At 44.9% G+C, this 27,461-nt stretch overlaps 3 protein-coding genes and 1 non-coding gene across 23 annotated transcripts in view; 2 read left to right on the top strand and 2 right to left on the bottom strand.

The window, feature by feature from the left end:
- Positions 1-389: 389 nt before the first annotated feature.
- On the bottom strand, positions 390-7,754 carry KPNA2 (karyopherin subunit alpha 2). 3 transcript variants are annotated; one of them, XM_017811859.1, is made up of 11 exons: positions 7,216-7,754; positions 5,103-5,215; positions 4,869-5,006; positions 4,346-4,434; positions 3,559-3,827; positions 2,376-2,470; positions 2,024-2,287; positions 1,182-1,415; positions 918-1,100; positions 661-810; positions 390-551 (listed from the first exon to the last, which is right to left on the bottom strand). In XM_017811859.1, exons 1-11 carry the CDS (start codon positions 7,265-7,267, stop codon positions 459-461), a joined length of 1,680 nt encoding a protein of 559 aa, XP_017667348.1. In that variant the 5' UTR covers positions 7,268-7,754; the 3' UTR covers positions 390-458. The 3 variants fall into 3 exon arrangements, with proteins under 3 accessions (XP_017667348.1, XP_017667349.1, XP_017667350.1); XM_017811860.1 differs by lacking the exon at positions 7,216-7,754 and adding an exon at positions 5,922-6,054; XM_017811861.1 differs by lacking the exon at positions 7,216-7,754 and adding an exon at positions 5,545-5,635.
- A 172-nt stretch (positions 7,755-7,926) lies between these two features.
- TRNAR-CCG lies at positions 7,927-7,999 on the top strand. Its single transcript has one exon. It is a non-coding gene; the product is annotated as a tRNA-Arg (tRNA).
- Positions 8,000-9,187: 1,188 nt separating this feature from the next.
- CUNH17orf58 (chromosome unknown C17orf58 homolog) lies at positions 9,188-15,319 on the top strand. 2 transcript variants are annotated; one of them, XM_017811864.1, is made up of 5 exons: positions 9,188-9,694; positions 11,515-12,117; positions 12,238-12,318; positions 13,815-14,006; positions 14,511-15,319. In XM_017811864.1, exons 1-5 carry the CDS (start codon positions 9,643-9,645, stop codon positions 14,696-14,698), a joined length of 1,116 nt encoding a protein of 371 aa, XP_017667353.1. In that variant the 5' UTR covers positions 9,188-9,642; the 3' UTR covers positions 14,699-15,319. The 2 variants fall into 2 exon arrangements, with proteins under 2 accessions (XP_017667353.1, XP_017667352.1); XM_017811863.1 differs by having other exon boundaries at positions 12,220-12,318.
- The window catches only part of BPTF (bromodomain PHD finger transcription factor), a 58,253-nt gene continuing 43,343 nt past the window's right edge, over positions 12,552-27,461 (bottom strand). For 10 of the 17 annotated variants that reach the window (XM_017811828.1, XM_017811833.1, XM_017811842.1 and 7 more), the window contains 5 exons: positions 25,229-25,402; positions 24,124-24,316; positions 23,067-23,151; positions 21,137-21,323; positions 18,530-19,436 (listed from right to left, as the gene is read on the bottom strand). In XM_017811828.1, coding sequence (XP_017667317.1) covers positions 19,400-19,436; positions 21,137-21,323; positions 23,067-23,151; positions 24,124-24,316; positions 25,229-25,402 — 676 coding nt within the window. In that variant the 3' untranslated portion in view covers positions 18,530-19,399. The other 7 variants (XM_017811845.1, XM_017811838.1, XR_001874228.1 and 4 more) reach the window with 6 other exon arrangements.

Below are 27,461 nucleotides of genomic sequence, written 5' to 3'. Positions count from 1 at the left end.
ATTATCTACTTTTGGCCAATTTTACTTACCCTATCAAAATCAGCCCTTGAAAGAGCAAGTGACACAGCTGAATTGGATGTACTGATAACACTTTATTGAACTTCAAGTAAAATCCTCTTTAAAAGCCTGTTGTGTGTTGTACAGCAACAGGTCAGGTAGAAGGTTAGAGGCCTGCAGAGTGGTGGCTCATGCTCTGTGAGAGGCCTGTATTGCTCAACTTGCATTCTTACCCCTGACAAGGACAGAAAGAGGAAGTATTTACAAGCAGACCTCAGAGAAGGACATTTACAGTTGAGAATTCACAGATATATATAGTTTGAACTGTTCAAGTATGTTTCAGTTGGATAAAGTGCTACAGGACACAGAAAAGGCAGTAAAAACAAGAGGAATTAAGACAAAGAGGTGGCAGTCATTTATGTGCTAAAACCACTTGTAGGTGGTTGCAGTATCTACAGGATCTAGAAGTTGAAAGAACTGGGGGTGTTGCCCTGGATTTGGAAAGTGTAGCTGTCAGCAGTAGAGTCTGGTACAACATTCTGGTCTTCCTCCTCCTAGAAGGAAAAGAAGAGAGTGTTGAAATAGCAGTAGCATTTTAACCTAGTAGCCAGTGCTAGAATAGAAAATGAAAGTGGAAAAAAACCCAACTCTGCAGCCACTTACTTCTGCTGAGAAATATTTCTCAATGATGGTGGATGAGGCTCTGTACACTTGTTCATTTTCATGTAACTGAAGAGCTTCAATTTTGTCTAGACCCCCACACTCCTCAATCATGAGGCAAAGCTTTTCAGTCTCATTAATCTTCTCAGCAGCCTGTGAGAGAAAAGCATGGAATCACCTCGGGAAGGACGTATGGCAGCAGTACTGGAGAGCCAATAGCAACAGCTTGGACAACAATCAAGTAAACTGCACCCACATACCAGGAAGATATTGGAAACAGCATCCAGGATAACCAGCACAGTTTTGCTGTCCTTAGTTGTGAGAAGATTCAGTAGTGGTTCAAGAACACCAGCCTGAACAAGATACACGATCTGGTCGATTGTCCCACCGCTCGTGTAGTTCGTCACAGCCCACACGGCTTCCTTCTGAGACTTGAAATCCCCCTGCAGAGGTAAAAGCAGAGTGTTTGAACAGACAGTAGTAAGAGAAAAAACCTAAAAATGGTAAATATAGGTTTTGCTTACCTTCCTCAGAATGCCAATGAGATAAGGCACCAGGCCATGGTCCACCACTCGCTGGATCTGATCCTGACGCCCAGCAGTGATGTTGGACATGGTCCAGGCTGCTTCTTTCTGAATGTTGTTTTTATGGTGGGAAAGGAGACTTGGAAAGACAGCAAGTGCTCCTGAGTCAATAACAAGCTGTGTCTGCTCATCAGTACCAGTGACAATATTTCCTATGGCTCTTAATGATGGAGTCTGAAACAAAGAGGAATGTAATAGGAAAATGGATCAAAAACCAGATTAGATTATACCAAATACAGCCACACTTCTTGCCCATCCACTCTAACCTTCCCAGTTAACAGATGATATGCTCTGTACAAGGAGTTTCAGGTTCCTAGTTACCATTACACAGGCAGACATTAAGGATGCTAAGACTGCACACCTTCCAAGGCCCATCTGCAAACAACCACCCAGGGCAGAGCTCAGGAAAACTACCTGCTAAGTACTAATGCAGCTTTATTATACTGTAATTACAAGTGGGCTCTGTGCACACTGTCAACACTGTCCCTAGAAGTTGGATTTGCAACAGCAGTTTAAAGGCAAGCTTTAAAGAATGTTGACTGCTGCGCTGGGCTGTGAGTTAAATCCATGATTACATAAAGCACTTTGATAGTCACCACCACAAAGCTGGCTGCCCTGTGTGGAGCAGTCCCTACGTAAGGCAGAACTCAAGTCTCACCAATGCAAAACCTAGAACAAGGATCTGACTTATGTATGAAAGGAATCATTCAGTTATGTGGATGCTACTTGTTTTATCCACCATTCAAAGAAAGCAACAGCAACCTGCGCATCCAATAACTTACCATTATTGGCAGTTCACTACACCCCAGGAGTCTCACAAGTTGTGGCACCAACCCGGTTTTCACAACAACTTCTATCCTGTCATTGGAACCGTCTGTTAGGTAGGAAATGGCCCAGCAGGTGTCTGCCAGCACCTCGGGGTCGTCGTGGTGCAGGAGGCGGACCAGGGTGGGCAGGATCTGCTGGATGGCTTCGATGGGAGGGGCAGGGTTCTTGTTGCGACACAGGTTTGAGAGGGTCCAGGTAACGTTGCGCAGATATCCCGACTGCAGGGGTTGAAATAAAGGGTTAGAAATGGTTTGATTTGCTTTTACTCACTTAGTCATTGTAATGTGAATCCCACTGCACACTTACAGCCAGGGAGGAGAGGTCAGGAACAGCGAGGAGACTCAGCAGCGGCTCAATTGCACCGTATTTAATAACCAGATCTCTGTAGGCAGAGCCATCCCCTGGGAAAACACAAAAAACAGCCAAGTGAAGACCAGAACAGAGGGACATGTGCACACAATCATTATGTGTTAGAGGATTAGTTCTTCTCCTGTTTCAGAAAGGCTAGAAGAAATAAGAGGACAAAGGGACTGCTGCCATGGTTAAATCACATGACAAGCATGTGTTTTTCTAATCAAGCCACTGAGCTTGATTTTTTTCTGTAGGAAGAAGAGGTATTGTTTTCTATACATCTTTTCTTAGGAGTTCATAAACATGTAAATCTCTGTTTAGTTATTTGGAAACATACCTCAGCCCTACCACTAGATCAGTGCTTCCTCCACAATTATAGGACTTGAAATGCGTTATAATCATCTGTTGCATGATTGACTGCTGCAGTATAATGCTAATGGAATGTCAGTTTGACTGAAAGGTCAGTATTGCAAGGTATAAAAAATACTTCACAATTGAGTTTAAAGCTTTAAGGACAAGTTTTAAGAAAACTCCAATCAAACGTGGCTTTTAATCAAGCTCATTTTCTCTGTGTGAGGATTCACTGTTGTCTGTAAGGCACAGCTGTTGGACCACAATACAGCAAATACAATATTTAACTACATTATTTATTTTGACTATGTTTTTGAAGAATGGATCCAACCCTAGCAGATCAAGTAATCCTGAAAGGAGCACGAGAAACTTCAGGATATAAATACTTTCCCCACCAGCAAGCAGCTGTTTCAAAGCAGGGAATATTGGCCATTACATACACAATTATGAGTCACCTGCTTCCTCCCTTCCCCCTTCCAGTCAACACACAGAGCACAGCTCATTGATAAATCACAAAAACATTAAGTGAGAGACACGAAAAAGGTTTGTGTTGTAGCACGTTTAAAGATCTCTCAAACCTGGACTGAAATCTGGAAGCAATGCCCACAATACCACCCACAGGTTGCCAGGCATTGCATGAGCCACCTCACACCAGGTCTGAAGACAAAGAGTTGCTCTGAAGAGCAGAGCATGTCATTACTTGACCACCACTGGGGCAGAGCTCCCAAGCAGCCCAGCCCTGCACAGCAGGGGTGATGAATCAGAGCTGTGCAGCACATGGACATACCTGCGATGTTCCCCAGTGCCCACACAGCCTGCTCACTGATGTGGGTGTGGGGGGAGGCCAGCAGGGAAATGAAGGCTGGAATGGCCCCTCCATCCACCACTGCCTTGGTTTGCTCCGAGGTGCCGGATGCGATGTTGGTGAGTGCCCAGGCAGACTCAAACTGGATGGGGCTGCACTCTGCTCTGCCCAGGAAGGACACGAACTTGGGAATCAAACCAGCTCGGATTATGTTGTCTATTGGGGGCTGCTTCTCTCTTGAGAGGAGTTTCCTAGGGAGGAAGGCAAACAGAAAACATTATTTTACCTTGTTGTTCAGATCTCTGCTAGCAAAACAGTCTTAAAAGAAGCATATTTAAAAGTTTAGCATTGTCTTAACATTCAGAGAAGGCAACACAACACAGCATAAAGGAGAAATGCAGAGAAGCTGAACACCAGCTTCCTAAGACCCTGCTAACATAGAATTTGGCATGTCTTTACTACTTGAGAGGTTCTGTTCGGACTCTGAAATAAAGCAGACCTGCAAGAGTCATAATACATCTGAATTGCTGAAGGTTTCTCAGCAGAGGTTAATGACTGCCAGAAGCAGCACTGCAGCAATACACAAGCTTGCTAAAGGATATTTTAGATCTGGAAAGAGAAATGAAACTTGGTATACTTCAAACCCCAGTCATCTTACAGTTCACAGTATTCTAAGGTGGAATATGCATATGCAGCCACTTAGTCAGTGCTCTCTCCTTGCCTAGTTACTGGCTTGCACAGCTGAGTTAGGTCCCTCTTAACTGCTTACCTGGCAGCTTGAGTAGCCTGTAGCTGCAGCTCCATATTATTACTATTAACTCCTTTGACTATTTCTTCAACTGACCAGTGTGCCAAAACCTGTACAATAAAATAATAATAAATTTAATAATAATAAAAAAAAGTTAATGCTTTGTTGGGAGAGAAATGTGTATTCCTGATCGCAGAGGGCTTTTACACAATGGCACAAATGTGCCCCAGTTTACAACCAATTTGCTTATTATCACCACCATGTGATACTCCAAAAGCCTGTTAGCTACAGCTTCACCTGCAGTTCTCTGAACTGCTGGAAGCTTTCTTAATCAAGTGCTTCATACCAGTTACACTGAGCTTAAAGTGTAGCTTCAGCCAGTTGTACTTAAGAGTGCTTTGCATCAGAGTTGATAGTACAGACACTTGAGTAGTTAGTACACATGTAGTAGTGCTGTCCCCTCCAAGAAGGGATTCACACTGGCCTGGCTGCAGGAGCTCATATTGAAAGACTCCAAGTGTGTCCATTCCAAGTACCTGCTTACCTGATTGCCCTTGTTTTCCTGAAGGGGAGAAGTCGCATCGTCTGGTAAAGTGCTCACATTTCTTCTTTTAAGCATCTGGTCGTCTTTCTTAGCTTTCCTCAGCTCCACATTGACTTCAATACGCCGCCTTCTCATTTCCTGGAGGACACACATTGAGTTAAGTTCTTGGCTCTTGCAATTCGTGTTTAAAGAGATAATGGCTGGCTAAAGCACTAATTGCACCAGAATACTCACTGTGCTGTCCTTTCCTTTGTTCTTGAACCTGTTCAGTCGAGCAGGTGTATTGGCATTCTCATTAGTAGACATCTTGCTTGCTAGATTTTTGAGAGGAGCAGATAAAGACAAGCCTGAAAACAGAGAAAATAAACAGCAAGTTTACTCCACTTAAGTAGATTAAAAATTTAGATCAATACTCGAGAATGAGAGGCAGTTGTTAGTATTAGATACAATAACAGCCTCTGACTTGGACAACAGCTGCCTCTTTAAACAGCCCGATGTTACAGCAAAGCTTTAGCATCAATACAGAAGCAGAACACACACTCGCATTGTTAAGACAATTTCAACCACAAATATTATCAGAGTCGTTATTTTTGGGAGCAAGATAGATCTTCCTTCCCTCGGAGAGCACACACACATTTAAATGCTATTTGAACGCTTTTTGCGCTGTGTCACGTACTCGTGCCGCACAGGATCCCATCCAGCCCCACCCCGACCCTTCTGGGAGAGAACAGCGAGCACAGAGAGCACAGGGGCGTTCGCTAAGCCGGTGCAGCCAGCAGCAAACAGCAACGGCTACACGGGTAACGAGGCAAACCCCTGCCCCTCGGCCAGCCCCGGCCTGACCCACTGCGGCCACAACCCCGCCGGAGCAACAGCCCGCACAAGGATGCAGCAGGATACACCGGCTCTGTCAGCATAGCAGAGACACGAGAGGCTCCGGAGGGAGCCCCGGCAGGGATTGACGGCGGAGCACGGCTCTTCTTGACAGAGCAGCGCACGGCCCGCGCCTCCCCGGCCCACACCCGTGTCCCGGTGTCCAGCCCAGGCCCGCACCTGTCCCGCGGTGCCGCCGGTCCCGCTGCCTGAGCCGCACGCCGCTGGCACTGCCCCGGCCGCCCCACGCAGCGTTTAAATTTCCCGCGGCCGCGCGCCGCCATTGGCCAGTTCGAGCCAAAGCAGCGCTCTGATTGGCCGGTTTGAAAGCAGCTCGTCACGCGTAACGGGGCGGGCCCGGCCGGATGTCACGTGGCCATACGTCGCGGTGCCGCGGCGTGAGGGCGCGAGGCACGCCGGGAGTTGTAGTGCCGGGGCCCGGCCCGGCGGGACCGAGATGGGGAGGGGGGTGTTTGTACCCCTGAAGGGGTTTGGGGCAGAAACACCCACTGCCTCGCGCACGGCCCAGGTTCTGCCTCAGTGACCGACAGGCACCACAGGCTGCTCCTGAGACAAGGGCATGGAGTGGCGGGATGGGGGGAATGGCTTCCCACTGACAGAGGCTAGGGTTGGGTGGGATATTGGGAAGGAATTCTTCCCTGTGAGGGTGGGGAGACCCTGGCACAGGTTGCCCAGAGAAGCTGTGGCTGCTCCATCCCTGCAAGTGTCCAAGGCCAGGTTGGAGCAACCTGGGCTAGTGGAAAGTGTCCCTGCCCATGGCAGGACGTGGACTTGAATCATCTTTAAGGTCCCCTCTCAACCCACTCCGTGATTCCACGATTCTATGATCCCCTGTGTCTCCTGGAAGCATACTGCATAGAAATTTAGGTGTGAGGCTGCAGCTGAAGGCAATTCCACAGCCATCAAGGCAGATAAAACTAAATCAGACAGAATAACAAAAGGATTCCTGCCCTTGTGGCTTGGCCTGAAAAGGAACAGGTCTAGGATTGTTTCCCATGGGTTTGCCCTGCTCATGAGGGATGGAATACAAAAGAATACCCTGTTTCACAGGAGATGTATTTAAAATCATAAAACCTGGGGAAAAATCTGGCTCTGACAGCAACTCCATCATCTCAATATACCTGTAAAGTACAACTTTAGAAGAAAAGTGTCAGAGATGTACATCGATACATCTATATGCTAAACCATTACATTAAACCACTTTATACTGGTCTGTAGGTGCACACAGTGGAGGATTTATGCAGAGGAGGGGGAATTACCAGTGACACCTCACACAGTGTTTTGGTTTCGGGCCTTACATTTCTGAGCTTTGTAAATAAAATCATAAAAAACAGTTAAGTAAGAGCAGGGAGTCAAGAGAGGAGAAAGCATGTTACTCAGAAAGGGAGATATTTAAAAGGACTATTTTGACAGAAAAAAAGGTAGTTCAAAAATAGAAATCGAGGTAAAACACCTGCTCTCCTGAAGGATCGGAGGGTTGGCATGAAGGAATCCCACTGGGTCATGGATCGCTGGCAGTGCAGGGTCTGGAGCAGTGAAACCTGGGCACAGGTTGTTGAGGGCAGGGAGAGAGCCGGGAGTGCCTGGGACACTGAGGGGGCTGTGTGAGGTGCTGCAGGCGGTATGGGGGGTGTGAGGGAGGTGTCCCAGCTCCAAGGGCTGTTACTGGCACAGCCAAGCCATGGAGAGGCGGAGGGAGGCCAGAGAGAGGTCAAGGTGGGACTGAGGTAATGGGGCTGCAGAGGGTGTGAGGTGAGAAAAAGGGCTGTGAGGGGAGACTGAGCTGTGAGGGGTGAGAGCTGTGAGGGGAGAAGGGTCCCTGAGTAGAAGGCCGAGTAGTAGTAGAGGAGATCGCCTGCACGGGATGCAGCCAACAGCCACAACTCAGGAACCACGGCAGGGACGGGACAGTGTCAGGAAACTGAACGTCGGGAGCCCGTGAGGGGAAGAGTTTCGGGACAAGGGTAACGAAGGTGACGCGCTCCCGCCGAGGGCTCGAACGGGCTCTGAGGCGCGGGCGGGGCCTCGGGGGCGGGGCCTCGAGGGCACCGCGGCCAATGGCGTGCGAGAAGGGCGGGGCGGGAAAGCGGCAGGGCCCGCGGGGGCGGAGCCAGCGGCGCCGGGCGGGGCTCTTACTGGGCGGCGCGCGCAAGCTCCAGTGGGTGACCCAGTGGCCTAATGGATAAGGCATCAGCCTCCGGAGCTGGGGATTGTGGGTTCGAGTCCCATCTGGGTCGGGCCGTTACTATTTTGTGTCCCCGTGGCGGGCCCATCGCTCAATTGGGACCTTCCCACTCTTTTACCACCCCCAGGGCCCCTTCCCGCTCTTCCTGCAGCCGCCTCCGTCCCGCCGGGGTCCCGCGGCCGCCCCCGTCCCTGCCGGGAGGTAGCCCCGGCGCTGCAGATCCCTGTTTTCCTCAGCCCCGCTGGAAAAGCTTTCCCATGTTTGCTGCTCGGGCGTCCTGGAACGGTGGGAATGCTCCAAGCGTCACTGGAGCTGCTAGAATGGTGGGAATGCTCCAAACGCCACTCCTTCTAATGGGGGTCCTGTCCAGGTAAAGAGGCTGGAGGAACTCAACACCAGCACAGGCACAGTAAGGGTTGAGTTACAGCACCGCCTAATTCAGCAGGAAAATCCCTGGAGCACAGGGCTGTGGGATGCTCACATGTCCATCCATCCATCCAAGTGCTCACACTCCTGCTTCTCTCAGTTGCTGCAGGTACGAGCAGGACACGAGGTACAACAGGACTGCAGGAGCTCTCCCTCATCCCTTTACAATCCTATTCCCGCACTAGCTCTCTTGGGACACTTCTGGCCTTAAAATGGTAAAAGTAACAAAGGAAAATAAGGATTAATAAGCGCTGCAGTAGAAATGTAACTCACTGTGTTAAAATGTCATTTATTTTGCACATTATTTTAGTTAATTTTCTGTATCTTCAGCCATTGCTGCTCGAGGTAAAGCCCTGAGCTTTTAAGAATCTTATTGAACTGCTTAATTAAGGCAGGACAAAACAGACTGCTTAAACTGGACAACCATCCATGCCCCAGGCACTGCCAAAGGGGAGATTTTCTGTCGGGGGTGGGTTCCAGGAGCCCTTATGGGGTTTATAAGTTGTTTGTTGCACCTTGAGCGAGTTCACAGACTTCCACAACACCCAGGAGCAGCCGGTGAGAGACACTGTCACAATGGAAATGTTGTGTGGCAATAAGGTCACATAGAAATAAGCCCCCTTAATTCAGTAATCCAAATCAGGGCTGGCTTGGTGTGTGAAAACTTGCAGAGTTCTTCTTGTTAGCAAAGGGAGATTTCAAAATAAAGCTGTGTCGGATCAGCAGAGCTTTGCCTTGGGCTGGACAGTCACTACTGCGTTTTTCAGTCTGAAGAGAATCACTGGAACTGGTTCCTTAAACTGAGAGAGGAGATTACCAGCTGTGTAAGTGGAGGTGGCCAGAAATCCCCAAATATGTTCCACTGCAATGCACATCCTTCACAGATGCAGTGAGGCTGTTCCAGCACCTTCCAATTCCAGTATGAATTCTCCATATCCAATAAACCCTGACCTGTTCTGTATGTTTTTTCTCTACAAAGTGCCATAAGAGGCAAGACTGTCCCCCAAATAAAAAATCTGTTGCTAAAAACATATCATCCCCAGCACACAGGGGACAGCAGCAGCACAGAGTTATTCCCGACGGGAAGAGGTGCTGGAGCACATCCCTCCTGGGCAGGGGTGGTGGAGGGACGGCAGCAGCTTGGTCTTGCTCCAGTGGGTTGTCCAGTGAGTGATTCCCGTTTCCCCTAAGGCTGCCTCTCATTAGCATGAAACAGGGGAAGGGCATAAAAGACTCCAGTTCATTTTGAGTCTGGAAAAATACTTCAAAATGACAACCCAAGTGTTCTGGCTCCTCTGCTTTGCCATTAGATCATCCTCTGGTAAGTCTGTTGCATTCGGAGCGGGGCTGGGGCAGCTTTGCCTTTGGAATCAGGGGAGGCTGAAGACGTTCCTGCAAGTCCTTGCCCTCCAGGCTGTAGCCTTTTCAGCAAGTCATATGTAAGGGCTCGGGAAAGAAACATTTCAACCTGTTTGTGGGATGGGAATGCAAATTATAATATTTGATTTGTCAGATTTGGAGGAACTGAGAGCACCTGGCAGGAGCAGGCAGGGAGGTGGTGCCATGAGCTCTCAGTGGCAGGTGAGGTTTGACTTGCTTCTGCATATGGGATTTTTATAACTTATATCTCTTTTAGTCCCCTTCACCTGTAAATACCATGTTTCTGACTGACTGCAGCTCTGTGCTGCCATGTGTGCCTGCAGCAAGCTGTCCTGAACTGATTTATTTGGAGTTTAGTACATCACTGACAGAAAATAAATAAGATTTACATCTGTTCCATTGGGAATTGGTTATGTTGCAGTCATATGTCTTATGCTGCAACAGCCAGACAGGAATATGCTGATACAGGAGCAGGAACCTCAAGGTCCTGAATGGATTGAGTAGAGAAAAATCAACTATTTCTTGTTGCACTCCGTGACTGAGAGAGCGTGATGAACTGGCAGGAGAGTGTTCTTACACACCCAAGTGTGAAACACCTGTTCAGAGTGCACAGCTCATATTGAACCATCTCCAAAACACCCTTCCCTGCTGCTCCCTTCAGCTTGGACTCCTTCCACCCCGCTCTCCATGGACATTCTTTTGACTTTACGTGTGGCCAGCCCGAATATCAGGGAATCTTTCCCATGACAGCAGCTGGTGAGAGCAAAGGGGGAGAAGTGGCAAGGTCAGCAATTGAGTCAGTCAGAGGAGATAAACCAGGACGTTGTTCATCTGTGGATGTCAAACCTCTCTTTTCACACAGGGATTGGGATCTGCCTCCTACACAGAGTAACCACAGCCACGAACACCCCGACGGCGGCTGTGTGGGGGTGAGCTGTGTGAAAACTCTGCTGGCTCACTCAGGGCATGCACTGAGGGGCTAAAGGAACAGGAAAATGGACTGCAAGGGGAAATTTCTCTCTTCCCAGGCTAAACAGAAGGCCATTTTGCTTTTTGAGGTCCAAGTGATTGGGGTGAAGGTATAAACAAAAGCATAGGTGACTGCCCAGCTTGTGTGAACAGTGTCAGTAAGTCATTTCTCACTGTATTCCCAGACACTTCCTCTCTTTCTCAACCCTTGTCCTCTCAAATTAAGAAAAGCCTTGAAATAACTGTTTCTCGGCAGCAATAACCTAATTACCAGCTAGAAATCCAAAACTGTGGATAAAGATCTTTCCAGTAATGTCCACAGCCCAAAGCTGCTGAAAAGTCCGGATGACACTGTCAATAAGGCATCCCATGGATGGGAAAACCAAATAGTTCTGCTGTCATGGTCTTTTAAACAAGCATCCCAAATGGCAACGTGAACCTTGTTTCCTCAGATGCTCCCCGGAGACTCAGGGGTTTGAGAAAAGGGTTTGTTTTTAATTTGCAACAATAATAAAGTAAAAATGCAAACCTCCCGTTCTGCTCACACAGCTGCATTCCCTGTGCTGGGCCTGCCACGTCTGAGTACAGAGCAATGAGCTGCTCTACTGTATTTCATCTGTTCAGCTATTTATCAGTTATATATTTATCAGTTATTAGCATATCAGTTATATATTGTTGAGGGACTTATGGGCTAGAACCTCAAATCCTCCCATTCAGAAGAACATATAAAATAACTATGTAATAACATATAAAAAACTGAAAGCGCTGATTTTCTCTCTCCTCTTGATGTAGGATCCCTGCCCTATGCTGAGAAAGCTGGCCAGGCTCTCAGCAAAGATGCTTTTAGTTCAGCAGCTGCTGCACCTGGGCAGGTGAAGCTGCCAGCCCGTGGCACCAGCAGTGCCAGTGGGAATTCCAGGGAACACTGGATCCTGCCTCCCACCCACCTGCAGCCGCCAAAGCCTCCTGAAATCACCTCCCTGCCCTGGGACAAGAAGAAACGCACCAAACCTTCCCTGGAGAACAGCACAGGGCTGAGGAAACACCTCTGGCAGCCTCTGGAGAGCCCAGCTGAGGGGCCTTTTCCCAGCTCCCCCGACTCCAGCCAGGCCAACAGGAAGCACACGGACCGGCGCCGGGCCGGCGCTGCCAACAGCGTGTCCGCCCGCTCCCACCACGGCACAGCCTCCCAGCAACAGGGGACACCCACCCGGGGAGCTCGTCCTCCTCCAGACTCAGGGGAGTCAGGGGATCCCAACACGCTGCACTTGAACCGCCCGGGCCAGATAATCCCCTACAAACACCCCGATCCTGTCACGAGGATCCCCAAACCCTCCTGGGTCACCAACCGCTGGTCCCTCGGCCCACCCAACCCCCTGGGAGTGCTGAGGAAAGGTAAGGACAGGCTGCTCTGGAAAGGGGTACCCAGAAATTCCAAAGGCTGGGCGGCGTAACTGGGATGAAAAATATCCCCAAAGGCCCATTTCTGTCCCTCAGTGTGTGTTCCCGTTCCAGATGGTGACAAGGACAAGGAGTGTCTGGCCCAGTGCAGGGGAGAGCGGGATGAAGTGGAGGCCTTTTGTGCCAGTGAATTTGGTAGGTTGTGTCCTCCCCAACCCACACAGAGCACAGGCCTGCTGTTCACCTGCTGCACTTCCAAAATACTGTTAAAAGATACCATAAGTATGTTAAATAATTACCAAGTACACTAAGAGTGCCCATCACAGCTCCTTATAAATGTACTTACGTTGCGCTTTCCCTACCTTGGGCTAGTATTGATCTTTTTTTCTGTTCCCTCTACTTTCCACTCCTGGCAGGAAAAGTGTCCTTGGGACTGGTCAATGGAACTGAAAAGACCAATTGTTTTAGATAGTCTCAGATTAAACATTGTAGCTGGGTTACTTACCTCCTACTACTTGGAGCGAGTTTGATTTTGGGGGCTGAAGTTTGAAATGAAAATATAATGGTGAACCAAACAGAACTGAAACTGTGATCCTCTCTCTAGAGAGGATTCTTCCTGAAGTTCCTTAGGATTCAGTGTCTTTAGTCCTTCTGTCCACACTGATGTAACTAAAGATGGCAGGAAACAGGCTGGTATTTCTGTAGGGACTGTTTAAGGACAAGCATTTTCTGACTGAAATCCTGCCTTGTGCTCACAAAGTTGTGAAACAGATACCAACTTTTTCTCACAGTATTTTAAGAGATAAGGAAAATACAACCCCAGTGGTAACAGATGTTTCCATTTGTAGAACATAAACACGTTAGGAGACATCTGTTTTCTCTAAATGGAGAAGTCAGGAAGTGCTTTCTGCAAATGCTGCCTGTTTTGGTTTTTACCACTCTCACGCATTCCTGTGCAACGGGGGCTTTACAGTGTGTGCTTTAGCCTTTAACCAACAGCAGCCTCACTCTTCTCTCAAATCAAAAAGACAGGTAGGAAAAAGTCTGGGCAACAGCTGAGCCAAGGTTCCATTGCAGTGATCAGAGAGCTTCCCATTTCTTTACATTTCCAGTGCTGAGCAGAGCTCTCCCCACCAAGGCAGGTGTAACACCAGCTGTAACAGCCCCCTTTGCCTTTCCCACCTGACATGGTGCTGTTTTCCCATTCCTGGAGTCAGCTCAGCACTTGTCAGAACCAGGAACTGGGAGCACAGCAAGAAGTGATTGTCTGAACACACAACACAGCCTACTTGGCGCCTTTCCTTCCAAGTGTTTCATTTCCAGCTCACCTTTCTACTTCAGTGGGAAGTTTTACATTTGACCATCTGACTTTGTTAGACAAACACATCCACTTTTTATGTATTGGGATAGAAAATGGTACTAAACCCATCCCTGTCTTTTGGAACATTCTATAAACGTCACTAAGAAACATCTCAGGCCTGTAAAGCACAAGGTTAGTAAGGCAGCAGAAACTCAGGCAATGACCTCACCAAAGGTGACTTGAAGCAACTCCCACTGCCCACCGAATCCAAGGATTTCTGCTGACACTTCCTTTGAGCATTTTAAATAAGAGCCTTCACTCATACCCTGAGCTGCCACCATATATACAATCTGATCCTTGCTTTTTTTCCCCCCTCTCTCCCTTAAAACAGCAGTGAATGGAATTGTTTATAACATGGAAAGCCTGGGGAAGGGAGTCCACTGGATTACCCTCCTGGTGAACAGTGATGGATTGTACAAGATGAGTCGCCTGTACGTCGTTCCCGATGCCGCCTTCTTCCGAGTCCACATCCTACTTGTGGATACTTTGAACTGCAGTAAACCCTGTCCAGACTTTAAACTTGGTAAATAATTCCAGCTAAATCCATTCTGCTATTCCTCTGCATGCAGTGCCGTCTTAGTCTGCCCTAGTTTAATAGGCTTACCCTGGTTTGTCAGGAAAATCTGGAAAAAAAGCACTTCCTCAAAGTGAAGGGCTTTTTCCATCCCAGTTTCTTGAAACTTCCAGAAGAGAAGCTGGAAGAAGTCAGGTGTCAGTACAGTCCTTTCTTAACTTTATCCAGTTCCAAAATGATTGCAAGTTTTCAGGATTGCCAAAACAGTTTGAGCAGGAGCTTAAGCTGATGTCTTTATCAGTAGTCCAGTTTTCCTTCTAAATGCAAGTTAACCAAACATCAGTATTTGCCCCAGCAGTAACTCATCATGTCTGTGCAACAACCACCCACAGGTCCCAGGGGAGCTCTGGGTGCCGTGGTATGTTCCGGATGTTTCCAAAGGGCACAACTTCCCACCTGTTCCCACCCCCCTCGGAGCGCAGGGAGTGATCCCACATTCCGTTTGCTTTGCAGGGAGCAGGTACATCGTGATGGGGCGGATCTTCCACAAGCGCCGGGAGCTGCCGGCGGAGCTGCTGCCGGCCCTGCGCGGGCGGCTCCGGCCGGGCGACGGCTGGATCGGGAGCAGCAGCAGCTATGTGAGGAGGTTCAACAGGAAAAGGGATCACAAGGTGCAGGCGGCGCGTTCCAAGTGTCCGTAAGGTCCGGTGGCTCCGTCCAGGACACGGGGAGCAGTGGGAGTCACCCCCCAGGGCACACCTGGCCAGGGCACCTCACGCCGGGCACCGGCTGCGATCGGACACCGCTTTGTGCTTCAGCAAACACGGAATGCCCTCACCAGGCACCTCGGGTGGGGTTTAGCACAGAAGTCAGGCTAGGGAATGTTAACTGGTCATGGATTTGCTCCAGCTTTTTCAGAGCCACAGGTTATTGTAGCCTCCCCTGCTGCAGTGCACCCCTAATAATCTGTAGTAAATGTACAGTTCTGGAGGCTTCATCCTCAGTGCTCAGCAAGTGCACTTTAGAACCTCTCACCCTGAACACGTTAGATCTGTACACAGCTTTGTCTGCCCAGGATGTCACACAGTTCTGCCTGAAGTATCACATGCATTTGATTCAAGAGAAACCAACAGCACTAAGTATCACTTGTATTGTTTTGGTCTCCTCAAATGTGTCTTTTGTGCTACTTCTAAAAATTACATTCCTCAACCAGAGCTGGATGTTCACAGGAAGCACACAGAATGGAGGATAACTATTTGAGTGTATGAACACACTGACTGAAAGCACATCAAGAACTGCACAACACAAATGCCCAATTTGGCTCATGAGTAATGGCACAAGTTCATTCCAAGGAATGCAGAATGAGCATGGACTGCACAGTGTGTGCCTGGTTACACGGGCAGTTCCTCCTGAATGCCATTCCCCTTCAGAAATATCACCCAGCTTGTTCTTGCACACCAGTAAAGTTACTTTTAAAAACAAAGATACAATCTTTTAGTACCTTTAATGTGGTGGGACGGAAGAACCTGTGAAAGGGCTGCAGAGGGAATCAAATGTTTGCTGTTCCCAGTCAGTCTTTGCAGGTCTAAAGTCTGTAAAAGAAACTAATAAAATGTTCGTGAGGTTCTGGTTTCACCATCCCCTGGGTTCTGGAAGACCCAAAAAGCTTATGTTATCATAACAAACAAAGGCATCTCCTTGTTTGACAAGTTGGGGATTTGACTACATATTTATATTAAGAAATGGAAAAAAGCAGTGGAGCTTAAAAAAAATACATATACAGTGGTATGACATGACCTGCAACAGGAAGTAGTGGTTTCTATAAGCACTTTCTGTCTTGAAACAAAGGTAGTTCTGGGACATTCTACCTGTCACACACATCTGCAGCTTCATTTAGTGTCACTGAAAAGTCACAGAGCAAGGGATGGGCGACAGGTCACACTGCATCAAGCATGTCTTGATATGGAGCCAAGTACCAAGAGCAAACATCACATATTTGGGACCCAAAGGCTGAGAAATTTACTCATAGTGTGGGTCTACCTAAAAAGTAAATTGTCTCACTTCTGCTCTGTGAAAGCCTTTGCTTGGAGCACACCATGGATAGATGGAATTTTCCTGAGAGACTCTGAGGGGGCTTTGATTTGGCAGCAGGAGTGTTCTGGCAGCAAATTCGAGCACTGGAGTGACTGGGAGGGACAGGAGGAAGGAGGAGGAAGGGTTACATGAGCATCTCAAGTTTCTCTGTTTCTATTTCCAGCCAAGTCCAGGGACTAACCAGCAACTCCTCCAGGCATCCCCCCTCCCAGAGCAGCATCCCAGCCCTGTTCCCACTATTGTAACCTAATCCAGGGAAGTGTGGGTACAAACCCAACATATATCTCACTGTGACTGTCCCTGGGAAGGGATAAGCACAGGACACCAGTGCTAAGCCCGAGTTCCATGCCAATAACTGACACAAAACACTCTTGGATAGAGCTGCTGCTCTGGGAGCCTGAAGAACAATTTATCCTGTGTTCCCTTTTTTCATCCTCTTACCTTTCCCTTCTTTCTTGGAAGATCCCTCCTTAAAATGTTCCCACACCAGCTGAGCAAGAAGCCACTGCATGTCCCAGCCCAGCTGAGATAGAGCTGGAGCAGGACTGTTGATACCAGGCTCATCACACACCAAAGGTACATACTCAATAAAAAGATTTCTTAGGTCAAAAGTCTTTCACTCACTATTCCAAAACCCTCACAGCAATAACCACAATGAGAAGACAGAACTCAAAGTCCAGCAGCTGCCACAGTAATTTTGGTACCTTACAGTTGATAGTTTTCTCCCCAGCAGGATCAATAGGAGAATTCTGCAGCCAACACACAAAAATCCAGGTGTACAGGAATGTTGTCATCTTCTTGTCTTTCTGGGGTTTACTTGAGGCTTTTGGCTCAGCTCAATTTTTCACTCTAAACCTCCATTAGCTTCTGCATGAACTAAACCAGGACCGAGGGTAATTGCTTCAAATTTGAGGAGACAAAAAGGAAAATCAGGCTGGTACAGCTCACATTATCACAGTGTTACAACACAGGCCATTTCAAAACAACTGTTGCAATAATTTATAAAATACAAAGAGGAGGAAGACTGACCAGAGACCACAAACCTTATGAACTTTATGCTTTAAGGCAGGTGGGGATTAATCATGAGTGATTTATTTCCAATAACACCATTTAACTGTAAAAGTTCACCACTAATAAATTGTGAGAAGTATCTTGACCTACTCCATGGCAATTGAAGACACTAAAACAGGATCATATGGAATCACAATGGTTTGGGTTGGACAATTAACCAGCAGGATTAAACTGCATGTATGGATTATATATGATCTGGCAATGCCAAGACCTATATCCCATAACATCATCAAATGTTTCATTAGAAACACCACCAAATCCATGTCAAACACATTACTTTATTTGTCTAGGATGATGTGTCCTATAAGGTACAAAAAGGTACTGTTCAGTTTGCCACAATTTGTTAAAAACAGCAATCTATTGCCTACAGGTAGGAAAGGTTTAAACCATGTCATATGGATTTAAGTATGAATAAATAGTCCAGAAATACTGAGGAGTTTGGATGAGATGCAGGATATTCCCAGTGCTGTGAACGGGGAGGTTTTTCCTTGTTGCATTATAACACAATGCTTACAATATGCAGCATTTTTTTAAAAAAACTTCAAAGGACAACATAACCTAAATGCAACTACTCTTCTTTGACTTTCAGAAGCATAAATGGATTATTGTTTCCACACTGAACAATTAGTAATTTTCACATATAGGTTAAATGACAACATTTGTATGTACAAAAACACACGAGTTTTTAGTAGATAAAATCCCCCCAGAAGAACCTGAACACCTGAGCTGAAGTGTAAGAAAGGGTGGTGAGCAGCAACACCTTTGTAAGAAAAATAACAGACGAGGTTCTTGCATAGCAAGGTGTGAGGTGAAACCCAAAAGGAGCTTATCCATGAATCAGGTAAATCCCAGACCACTGTGGAACACAAGTTGACTGTGAATTAGTGCAAAAGGTGGTCGAGGAGCTGCAGAGAAACCAGGGCTGGGAACTACAGACAGGTACCATGAGCAGGTCACTTGCAGGGGGGAGATGGGAAAGAAAACCTTCTTATCTGCAATTTGCATCTTCTTGGACTCCAGTTTATCCCACAGGAAACACGGAGGCAGCCCAGGACGCCTCCCAGGGATACAGTTACACGTGGTACTGCACATTCCCAGAGCACTTGGCAAACACCCCTGAATTCAGCAGTGGGCAGGGACACTTCACAAGATACTTCCTTACCCCGTCCCATCTGTTACAGTCATTCTGGCACCACTGGAGTGATGTTACAATGGGATAACAGGTGCTTAGGAATGAACCGTGGTATCCCACAACCTTGGGAGCAGTGGGATCCGACCTCCCTGGCCATTCCCACCCCTGTTCCTTGCAATACCTGCACTCCTGCACAGAGCCCACGTGTCAGCGCACACTCAGACACACCTCCGGCTGTGGGGAGAACAATGATCTCCATTTATTTTGTTTCATATACATCCATATTTTGAATTTTAATACAAAAGAAAAAAAAAATTAGAATCTGACAAATGTTTACAAACAAGATACCTTCAAATAGATTTTACTCAGTTCAGTCTGGTGCAGAGTAAATGACAAATTGTACTGTTATATTCAAGGCAACAGAGTCTGTAGTCCATGACCACTCAGCCCAACTTCTATGCAAGCTTCTTTTTATCTACCATGAATGATAAACTCCTTGTTGATTCCCAGTCCTGTGTGTGTGCACATGTGTACATAGCAGCTCCTTTCATAGAAAGAAAAGACATCTAGAGGTCTTCTTGTACTTTTACCTACAGGAATCATGTTAAGATACAGAATGGATTACATGGAACCGGGGCTGGATTTTATAAGAAAAAATAATTAGCTGACAAATGAGGGCAGCAATAAAAAAGCGTCTTTTTTGCAACAATAAATAAATACAGTCAAAGTTTTCTGTGTGGACTTTAAACCAGCTTCTTCACTGAAGAACAGACGTGGCATTTCCATGGAGTTAAACGTGACCCCATTTACTGTATCTTTTTTTCTTGCTCTCTTTCTCTCTCTCCTCCACCAAAACAAAGTTTTCCCGCTTCTGCCACAATAGTACAACAATTTGATCTTGACAAGAAAGTGGTGCTGCTGATTTTTTTATTTCTTTGTCCTTTGGACAAAATAAGCCAAGAATATAATTTGACTGTTGTGACCAATAAAAACGCAGTTTACATCAAGTCTTGTCAGGACAACCTGACTAAAAACATCTGGCTCCTTAATTAAAAATTGTCAGACAACCAGATCCTTGCTCGTGTGTTTGGTAACACGCTGAACTCTAAGAAGCTGTAGACTGCAGTTTGTTGTTATGGGACCTGCAGAATACAGAAGAAAGTGAACAATTAAGCACCCTTCAGTTTGGAGAACACAAAGTGTTGCCAAGGGTAAACCACAATAAAGGAATTACCACCACGTTGCTTCCATTTAGTTTTTTCCCCTTCAGAAAAAAATAAAAAAGAACACTTAAAACAATTGTCTCTGAATATTAAGCACGTTTTCTCCTACAGAATAAAAATATTTCAGTACTTGGAAAATGCAGTGTGTCTCTGGAATATTCCAAAATGCCTGCCATCAGTTTTACTCACATATTTACATAATAGTAGTCCATCAAAAGGAAAGCAAAAAGACATTTTTAGTTGTGAATATTTAAAATAAGATCTACTCTGCTTAAATTTATTCAAGAAGTCTTTGGATTAACTTAATAGAAAAAACTGAACAGGCATGTTAAAATCACATTTTTGCTAAGCAGAGTTCAGCAAAACTCCTCTTTGACATTCACAGTTTTATTAGTGACTTAAAATAAAACAATAAAATACAAGGTTTCCAAGATGAATTTTTCATTTTTCTCCATACAGTATTTGAGGAACGGGACAATTTGTGTTAATACAGTTACTTTCACCAGTGTGACTGCTGGCAACAAAACCAACAGTTACTGTTTAGACAAGTGAGCTGGATTTTTAGGGCAGTTTAACGTCATTAAATTGTACAATAAAAGAAAGTGACCCCAACATCCAGTTCTGATTCCAGTTAAAAAGGTCAGACTAAAGATATCACAATCTGCAAGAAAAGAAAGAACACGGATGGTATAAATGAAAAACAATAACAAATAAGATGCAGCAATGAAATCAGTGTGCAAGTGCTGGGTACCAGCTATGACAGTGACAGAAACATGGGCTGAAAACTACCGGACAAAAATCACTAATATGGTATTAAACTGAAAAGAAAAATGCTGGACTAATTCATCTGACTCCTCCCTTCTTATCAATCTTACTCTCATTCCATGTGAAAATCAGCTTGCACAGGAATGGAGAGAAAGTGAAGCTTTCCAAGAGATGTAACTCCCATGGATGTGCTATTGGGTAGGACAGGCAAGCAACAAAAATGTGTGGTAAGGCTGCATGGTTTTTTTAGGAATGTTTGTGTAAGGGAAATGCTCTACAGTGGCCCTTCTACAGAAAAAAAAAAGAAAGGTAAGTTTAATTTTGAAAGGTAAATTTTGAGTTAGGTTCATTTTTCATCTACTACTTTAAACTGTACTTATTTCCTCTGTTTCAAAGGTGGTGAGTTGTAAAAAGATGAGAGGAGTAAAACTGAAGTATTTTAATTTCTTCCATTGGATTTTAAGCTTCACAGCAGGATTGTCTCTTATTAGCATGAGAAGTATTTGCTGCAGAGTAGAACAACATCAGAACTCAGACACGGCATTTGTCCTGATCAGAAATTATTAAGTTTTCTGCAGGAATGAGTTAAAGTGTCATTCAAATTTTGTACATTTCTGATACTACCCAAATTTCTATGTAACAACTCCTTTTGAACAAACATTCCAAAGTAACCTCCCCAAAATCATCTTTAAACCTTAATTTTGACCAAAAAAATGACAGCTGGCTATTATAGAATTGATTATAGATTGCTTTCCCTTTAAAAGCAAGTTGTCCAGGAAAGTGCAGGGGGCAGCAAATCCCTGTATGAACGTGAGCTTAGAAAGGAGATTTTAGGGGAGAACACCCAAACTTACCTGCTTGCCTTAAATCCTTTTAGTTTCTGTACAAAGAAAGACTCGAGAACTTCTGCACACTGGTAGAAAGGGGAGTCACTGGGATTGTAGTAACGGCAGTTATCAAAAATTTTGGTCATATCTGCCACAAACTCCGTGACCTTTTTGTAGTAGCGTTTCAGGATCCGTTCCTCCATGGTGGCCAGGTCTTTAAAGAAACCAAAGAGTGCTTAAATGAGACATTTTCATCCTCAACAGAGGTCTACACTGTCAAGACTGTGGGAAACAAAGCCTTATCCAGGTTAGTTGCTGTCCCAGGGGTGCTGGTTGTGATGGTGGCACCAGGAGATCTCCCTCATAATAAACACTTGTGCATGAATGTGTTGTGTGCAGCTGAATTAAATCAAATGCAAGTATCAGAATGACCTTGGAAAACCTGGGTCTCTTGCAGGAAGCTCCCTGCTTTTTCTGAAGAAATTAAGGGGGGAAAAAAAAAGGTCAGATAATCTGGATTCAGTTTCTGGTACTGTACCTTCTGATTATTTTTTTAATTCCCGACTTGCTCTGAATGAACTATCAATTCTCGTGGGCATGTGCACATTACACATGGCACAGAGGAAAGATTTCAAGTGCAGGATCATGCAAAATGCCAGAGCTCTCATCCTTCCTGACCAGACACTTTAAAGAGCCAGGAATGGTGAAGTGAGCAGTAATTGTCCTATTTTAATGCAAATATCCATTAAAAGAGGGAGAGGAATGAGAACTGCCAAATATAAATATAACTATGTAAATGTCTAGTGGCACTTTTAGACAGAAAAACAACTTATCTACCCTTGGGAAAAGCCCTTGAAGTGCTTATTTTTAAATACCAGTAATGCCAGAAAGTGTGAAAGCAATTGCAGATGGGCCTGGATTACTTGGTGCATTTTACTCAGATTTATACTTACAAGTGTCTTTTCCTCCTAATTAAGTCAGAAAGAGCTAAATGCACTTTTTATTTCATTCAATCATCATATGCTTAATGATATTGTTATTTGAGCTTTCCTTATAAACTTTAACCCATCAACTATGAAACATGTTAAGCATTTTCATAACAGCACAATCCAAAAGCAGAAAAGGAGATAATTTCTAAACAAAAATATTATTTTCAGTCAACATACTACAATTTTGCCAAGATAGTAATTTACCTTTCCTATTTCTAGGGTGAGTAAGGAGTAGGTGGGAAAGCTCAAATGATGCACTGGCTCTCATTTAGAGATATGAAAAGTTACTGGTCCCATAATGGAAGGAAAGGAATAACATTCCCAACAGCATTTCCCTCAGGAGGTGGATCTTCCCAGGTTTCACATTCAAGTGCTTATCCAGATTATTCCCAACTACATGCTAAACTCTAATGAGAAAAGAGTAAAGCACCATAAAGCTGCAGCATCTCCCTCTCCTCTTGCCCCACGTGCACAACATCTGAATCCATTTTGTTCCTACAGACAAATTACGTGGAATACAAAACTTAGTGCTCTATCAAGTCAGATGAAGATGATTTTAAACTCCATCTTAAGCTGCATGTCACAATTCCCTGTGTTAGCACCACCTTCTCCTCAGCCTCTGGAGTAATATCCCAAACTTCGTAGGAGCTGATGCACAAAGACATAAAAAACCCAGCAAAAGGAAAACATAAGAAAATTGTCCTCTTTAAACAAAGCAAACTTAAAAACAAGAATTCTATTCTATTGCTGCACTTCCACATTTCATCTGGTAAAAGGAGACAGCCAGAAGTAGGTATCTTAACCCCCATGACCTTCTAAATATATCAGGGAGAAATCACATTGTTTCACCTGCCTCACTCCAAAACCTGGGTATTTTACAACACATGGCCAGAACTGGTCAGCAGGGAATTAATTTGATATCCAAAAGCCCGAATCCCCTCACTCAAGCTCTTCTCACCAACACTTACCCATTGGTTCTTTAATGACACCATAATAATCTGGTGCATCGTTGGGATCTACTGGTTCTAGGAAGGGCCATGCCATCTTGTGAGCCTGGCAGGGAGACAGGAGAGAATTAAAAAGAAAATTAAATTAGCACTATTAATAGCTAAATATTTTCATCATCCTTTTATCTGTTGGAGTCTAGAGTTGAATTTAAAGAAGAAGTGCAGCATTATATGAAAAAGTGACTAGTTCTCATCTGATGTTTTAAATGTCAATGACCGAGTAGTTGGGCTTCAAAACAGGAAACAATGTGAAATTCAGACATAACAGGATATTGTGCTGAACAGGCTGCATGGAAAAGTATGGAATGAATTTACTGAGAGTGCTTTCAAGTCCTCAAAAAATTAATTTGTTTCCATAAATGTATGCAAAATATAGGACAACAAAAATATTACTTACAGGATTTCTGTTACCATAATTTTAAGAATTTTAAGAATTCTTAAAAATTCTTTACAGCTGTAGCAGAAAAAGCCTATTTGGGAGTGACAGACAAACCAGAAATATACTGTATCAGACAGTGATGTTATTCTTATTATCAGGATGCCATCATTTACATGCTGATAACGACCCCCTGTAGAACACTGCTGAAATCTGGTAACTCTGAATTACAGTACAGAAATATAGAATAGAAACCACAGAAAAGTGATCTGAGAACAGAGCAATGCACCTTGTACAGAAGAGAACACTGCACCTTCTACACCCTGTGCAGTTGGGCTTCCACTCTGCCCTTTGGGATTCTGAACCTGCTTCCTCTAAAAGCCTTTCAGTGAAGACATTGCTTAGTTTCACCGACTCAGAAGCACTGATATAGTAATTTTTGTAAATATTCTTCAGCACAGTAATGTCAAGCAAGTTTGCAGCTGACACTGTGGCATTTCTCACCAAAAAGCAAAGCTTTGCTACTCCCTCTTCATGAAGAGTTACTACAGAGAAATCAAACCCTCCTCCAAGGCTCACGAGGGAGTGAAGCACTCCAAGGTGCTGCCATGCACTCCAAGGTGCTGCCATCCTTCTCCTCACCTGCAAGGAGCGCAGGACTCTCCTTAACCCTTCATAGTCCTTGTCAGTGAGGGGGCTGAGCACAGTCATGGCATCCTCTGTGGACTGGCACTGGGGACACACGTACTCGTCGATGAGATCGGCCTCGCTCTGCAAAATGCCAACGCAGCGCCCGTGATACCAGTTCTGACACCGGTCACAGCCAATGTAGAATCTGCAAGAGCCAAACCAAGTGTCAGTGCCTTCACCTCTTCAATATCAACTTTGCATTTAACACATAAACCTGCAATCCCCAAGCAGATAACTTGGCATGATTCAATACAACAGTGCAATGTGATATTTCAGAGTGACAAATTCTAACGACGCTATTCCGGCTGCTCTCGTGTTTACAAACAGGCTAAATTACAGACCATTGCAAAACAAGCTCCTAAATTTTATAATAGGCACTTTCAAGCAATTGAGATTGCAAAAATCATTCTTCTGCTTTAGAGATGAAAGGAACAGTGGAAAGCCAGAAGTCTCACCCAGCCAGTATCCAAACCAATTCAAGATGCATTTTGCACAAACTGGACTAAAACTAGGGCTTGGTTCACTCCATACAAGCATTTTTCATATGGGAGCTTCAGTCTTGTAATTGAATACAGGAGGGGTATTCTATGACACAAAGCCTTACAGTAAAAGATGTATATTTATACATATATATATATATCATATACCAACCATACACCCCCATACTAAAATTATGTTTTCTAGCCAGATCAAAGAACAAAAAAAATCCACTCAATACAGCATTTGTCATTTAATCTAACCATCCCTTGTTAAAAAAAAAAAAAAAAGTAAAATAAATCCCAATTTAAATTCACATCGTTTTGGCATAAAAACTACAACACATTTTGACCACCCTGAAAACTCCACTTTTCCTAAACATTTACCGAACAGAAACATTTGGGGGACCGGGGAGGGGAGGGGAAGACAATTACCAGAAAGCAACTTTGTATTACGAATGAATACAATATATGCAGAATAACTGGTTGGGGTTTTTTTTATGCTTGGCAAGGAACAGGAAAGCACAGTCAGAGCAGTTTGCTACCTAAACATGGAATAAGAGGTTCTGATCCGAACTCACTGCGACTCATCATAAGGTGTTCTGCAGATACAGTACAACTCCTCACTGCTGCCCTCTTGTGCCCGTTTACACTCATTACAGATGTACACATCCATTTTCTTAGCCTCCTTTTCTGTGATTCCAACACATTCTCCATGATACCAGTTAGTACAAAGATCACAGCCAATATAGAACCTAAAAGTGTTCACAATGAAAATGACAATGTAATTGTCATTTCAAATGGCATGGCACTTTTCCCTGCACTTCTCTCTGATGTACTTGCTGCTGGCCTGCTTTCTGTCTCAGTTTCCCTGCTCCCTGACCTTACAAAATATCTCATGCTGCAGCTAGACTGGCAGTTAGGTCACTTGGGTCAATTTTAAATTCAAATGCACATGTATTAATATGTACATATTAATATGTAACCAGAATGGGCTAAAAATCTCCTGTCTTCAGTGTGCGTGTGGAAAAACTACCAAAGGCACAAAAAGACAAGGCCAAAGAAAAAGGTTTACATTTTCAAAATTGCAGCTCAAAAGCCACTGAAACATTTCCTTAAGGTTTGAAAATGTAGGTCTCAGTTAATTTAAAAAACAAAAGCAAAGCGCAAACACCAACTAGGAGTTACAAGTACACTACAAGAACATGCAACCAGCCATGTGTAGGTACTACTGGTACAACATGATACGAAAGAAAATGGGGTCAGGGCATGGTTGTCAATTTTAAATCTTGGTGGGGTATTTTTTTGGGAGGAATGTGCACTGAAAAACTGATAATAAAGTACTTAAAACTGCGACAAAGTGGAATGTGGACCGTTCTCAGTGAATAATGTCTCCTCTCAGACACAGCTGTGTGACAGAACCAGGTATGGTATGACACAAAGTGAAGGGAACCAGGGACAGAACCATGGGAATGGGACCTTGCACAGAATGATGTGACAAAACTGTAAAATATTATGCAAGGATGTTTGTAACTCGTGTATGGACATCTCAGGACACACCTGTGACTCGTGACAACCAGATGGGGACGGTGCACATCCATTCTCTCTGCCTAAGCAAAAGCAAGCGGACTGGGAACCTCCATCTTCCTGGATTTTGGAGAACACAACCCCCTGGCACGTGCTGCTGTAGGAATTCCTGCCATCCTGTCAGTCTGCAACACCCCTGGGACACCACACCAGCACCAGGGCAGTGCCTACCCCATGTTCCACAAAACAATCTCTAATTCCCTGGGCCTCTGCACACACCCTGGACACCCAGATCCTGCCTTTTCTCTTATATTTTACAGTCAGGAAAATCCTAAAAGCAATATCAAACAACCCAACTTCCATAAAGAACGGACAGACAGAGGTTCTGACAACTCTCAACAACCCAGCCTGTGTTCCCTTCCCAAGAGGGGCTGTGGCTGCTCCTGGTGATGTGGGAGCACATTTACATCCAGGTGTGGATGCCAAACCTTGCACTGGACTGTGGAACAGGTGTCACACCATGCTTTAACAAATAAGTTGGAATCTAAACAGGAATCTTAGAAAGATATCCTTACTGACCATCCTCAAAAACAATATCAGCAAATCCCTATAGCCCTGGAGTATCACAAATGAGAGCTAAACATAAGAAACGTGCAGTAAAATACGCAGCAGAATTTACTACACATCCAAAAAAATGCACAGGGTATTCATAAAATACCACAAATTCCCTCTTCAAGTGGCACATGTATCTTTTCTGAAGTAGAAAAGAGACACCAGCACAAAGAGGAAGATCTGATGCCTACGTATAGATGAAAACAAAAAAAATGTTTCCCACAAAATTGTTTTAAAACTTGACTAATTCCTTTCCAAATAGGGAAAGGATTAAGGAGTTCAACGGTACAGCCATCATTTGTATGAACATCAAATTTAAAACTCACAAAAAGCAGAGCAGCAGAGCTGAATCATATTGGTGAGGATACTACTGAGTTATTAACTTTTCATTTTCTTCAAGTTTTATTCAGTGCACTGAAGCACATGATCCAGGCTATCAAAATTCAGTCTATGACCATAGAGTTAGTCTGACAATCAAATCCCTTTGCTCACAGATTTTTTCCTCTCATTTTTGTGCCAGTTGTACCCCTCACTAACTGGAGGCAGTAACACATCTCTGTTCAGGATCACACCAAAGAACAGGGTCCCCTAAATGCACTGGGTGACAAAGCCTGACACAGACAACATTCCTTAAGTGATATTCCTTAGAAATCACAGTGAATTCACAGCCAGGGC

The sequence above is a fragment of the Lepidothrix coronata genome, unplaced genomic scaffold (assembly GCF_001604755.1).
Source record: "Lepidothrix coronata isolate B3197 unplaced genomic scaffold, Lepidothrix_coronata-1.0 Scaffold34, whole genome shotgun sequence".
NCBI lineage: Eukaryota > Metazoa > Chordata > Aves > Passeriformes > Pipridae > Lepidothrix > Lepidothrix coronata.
This window is presented reverse-complemented; position numbering and strand designations above follow the sequence as displayed.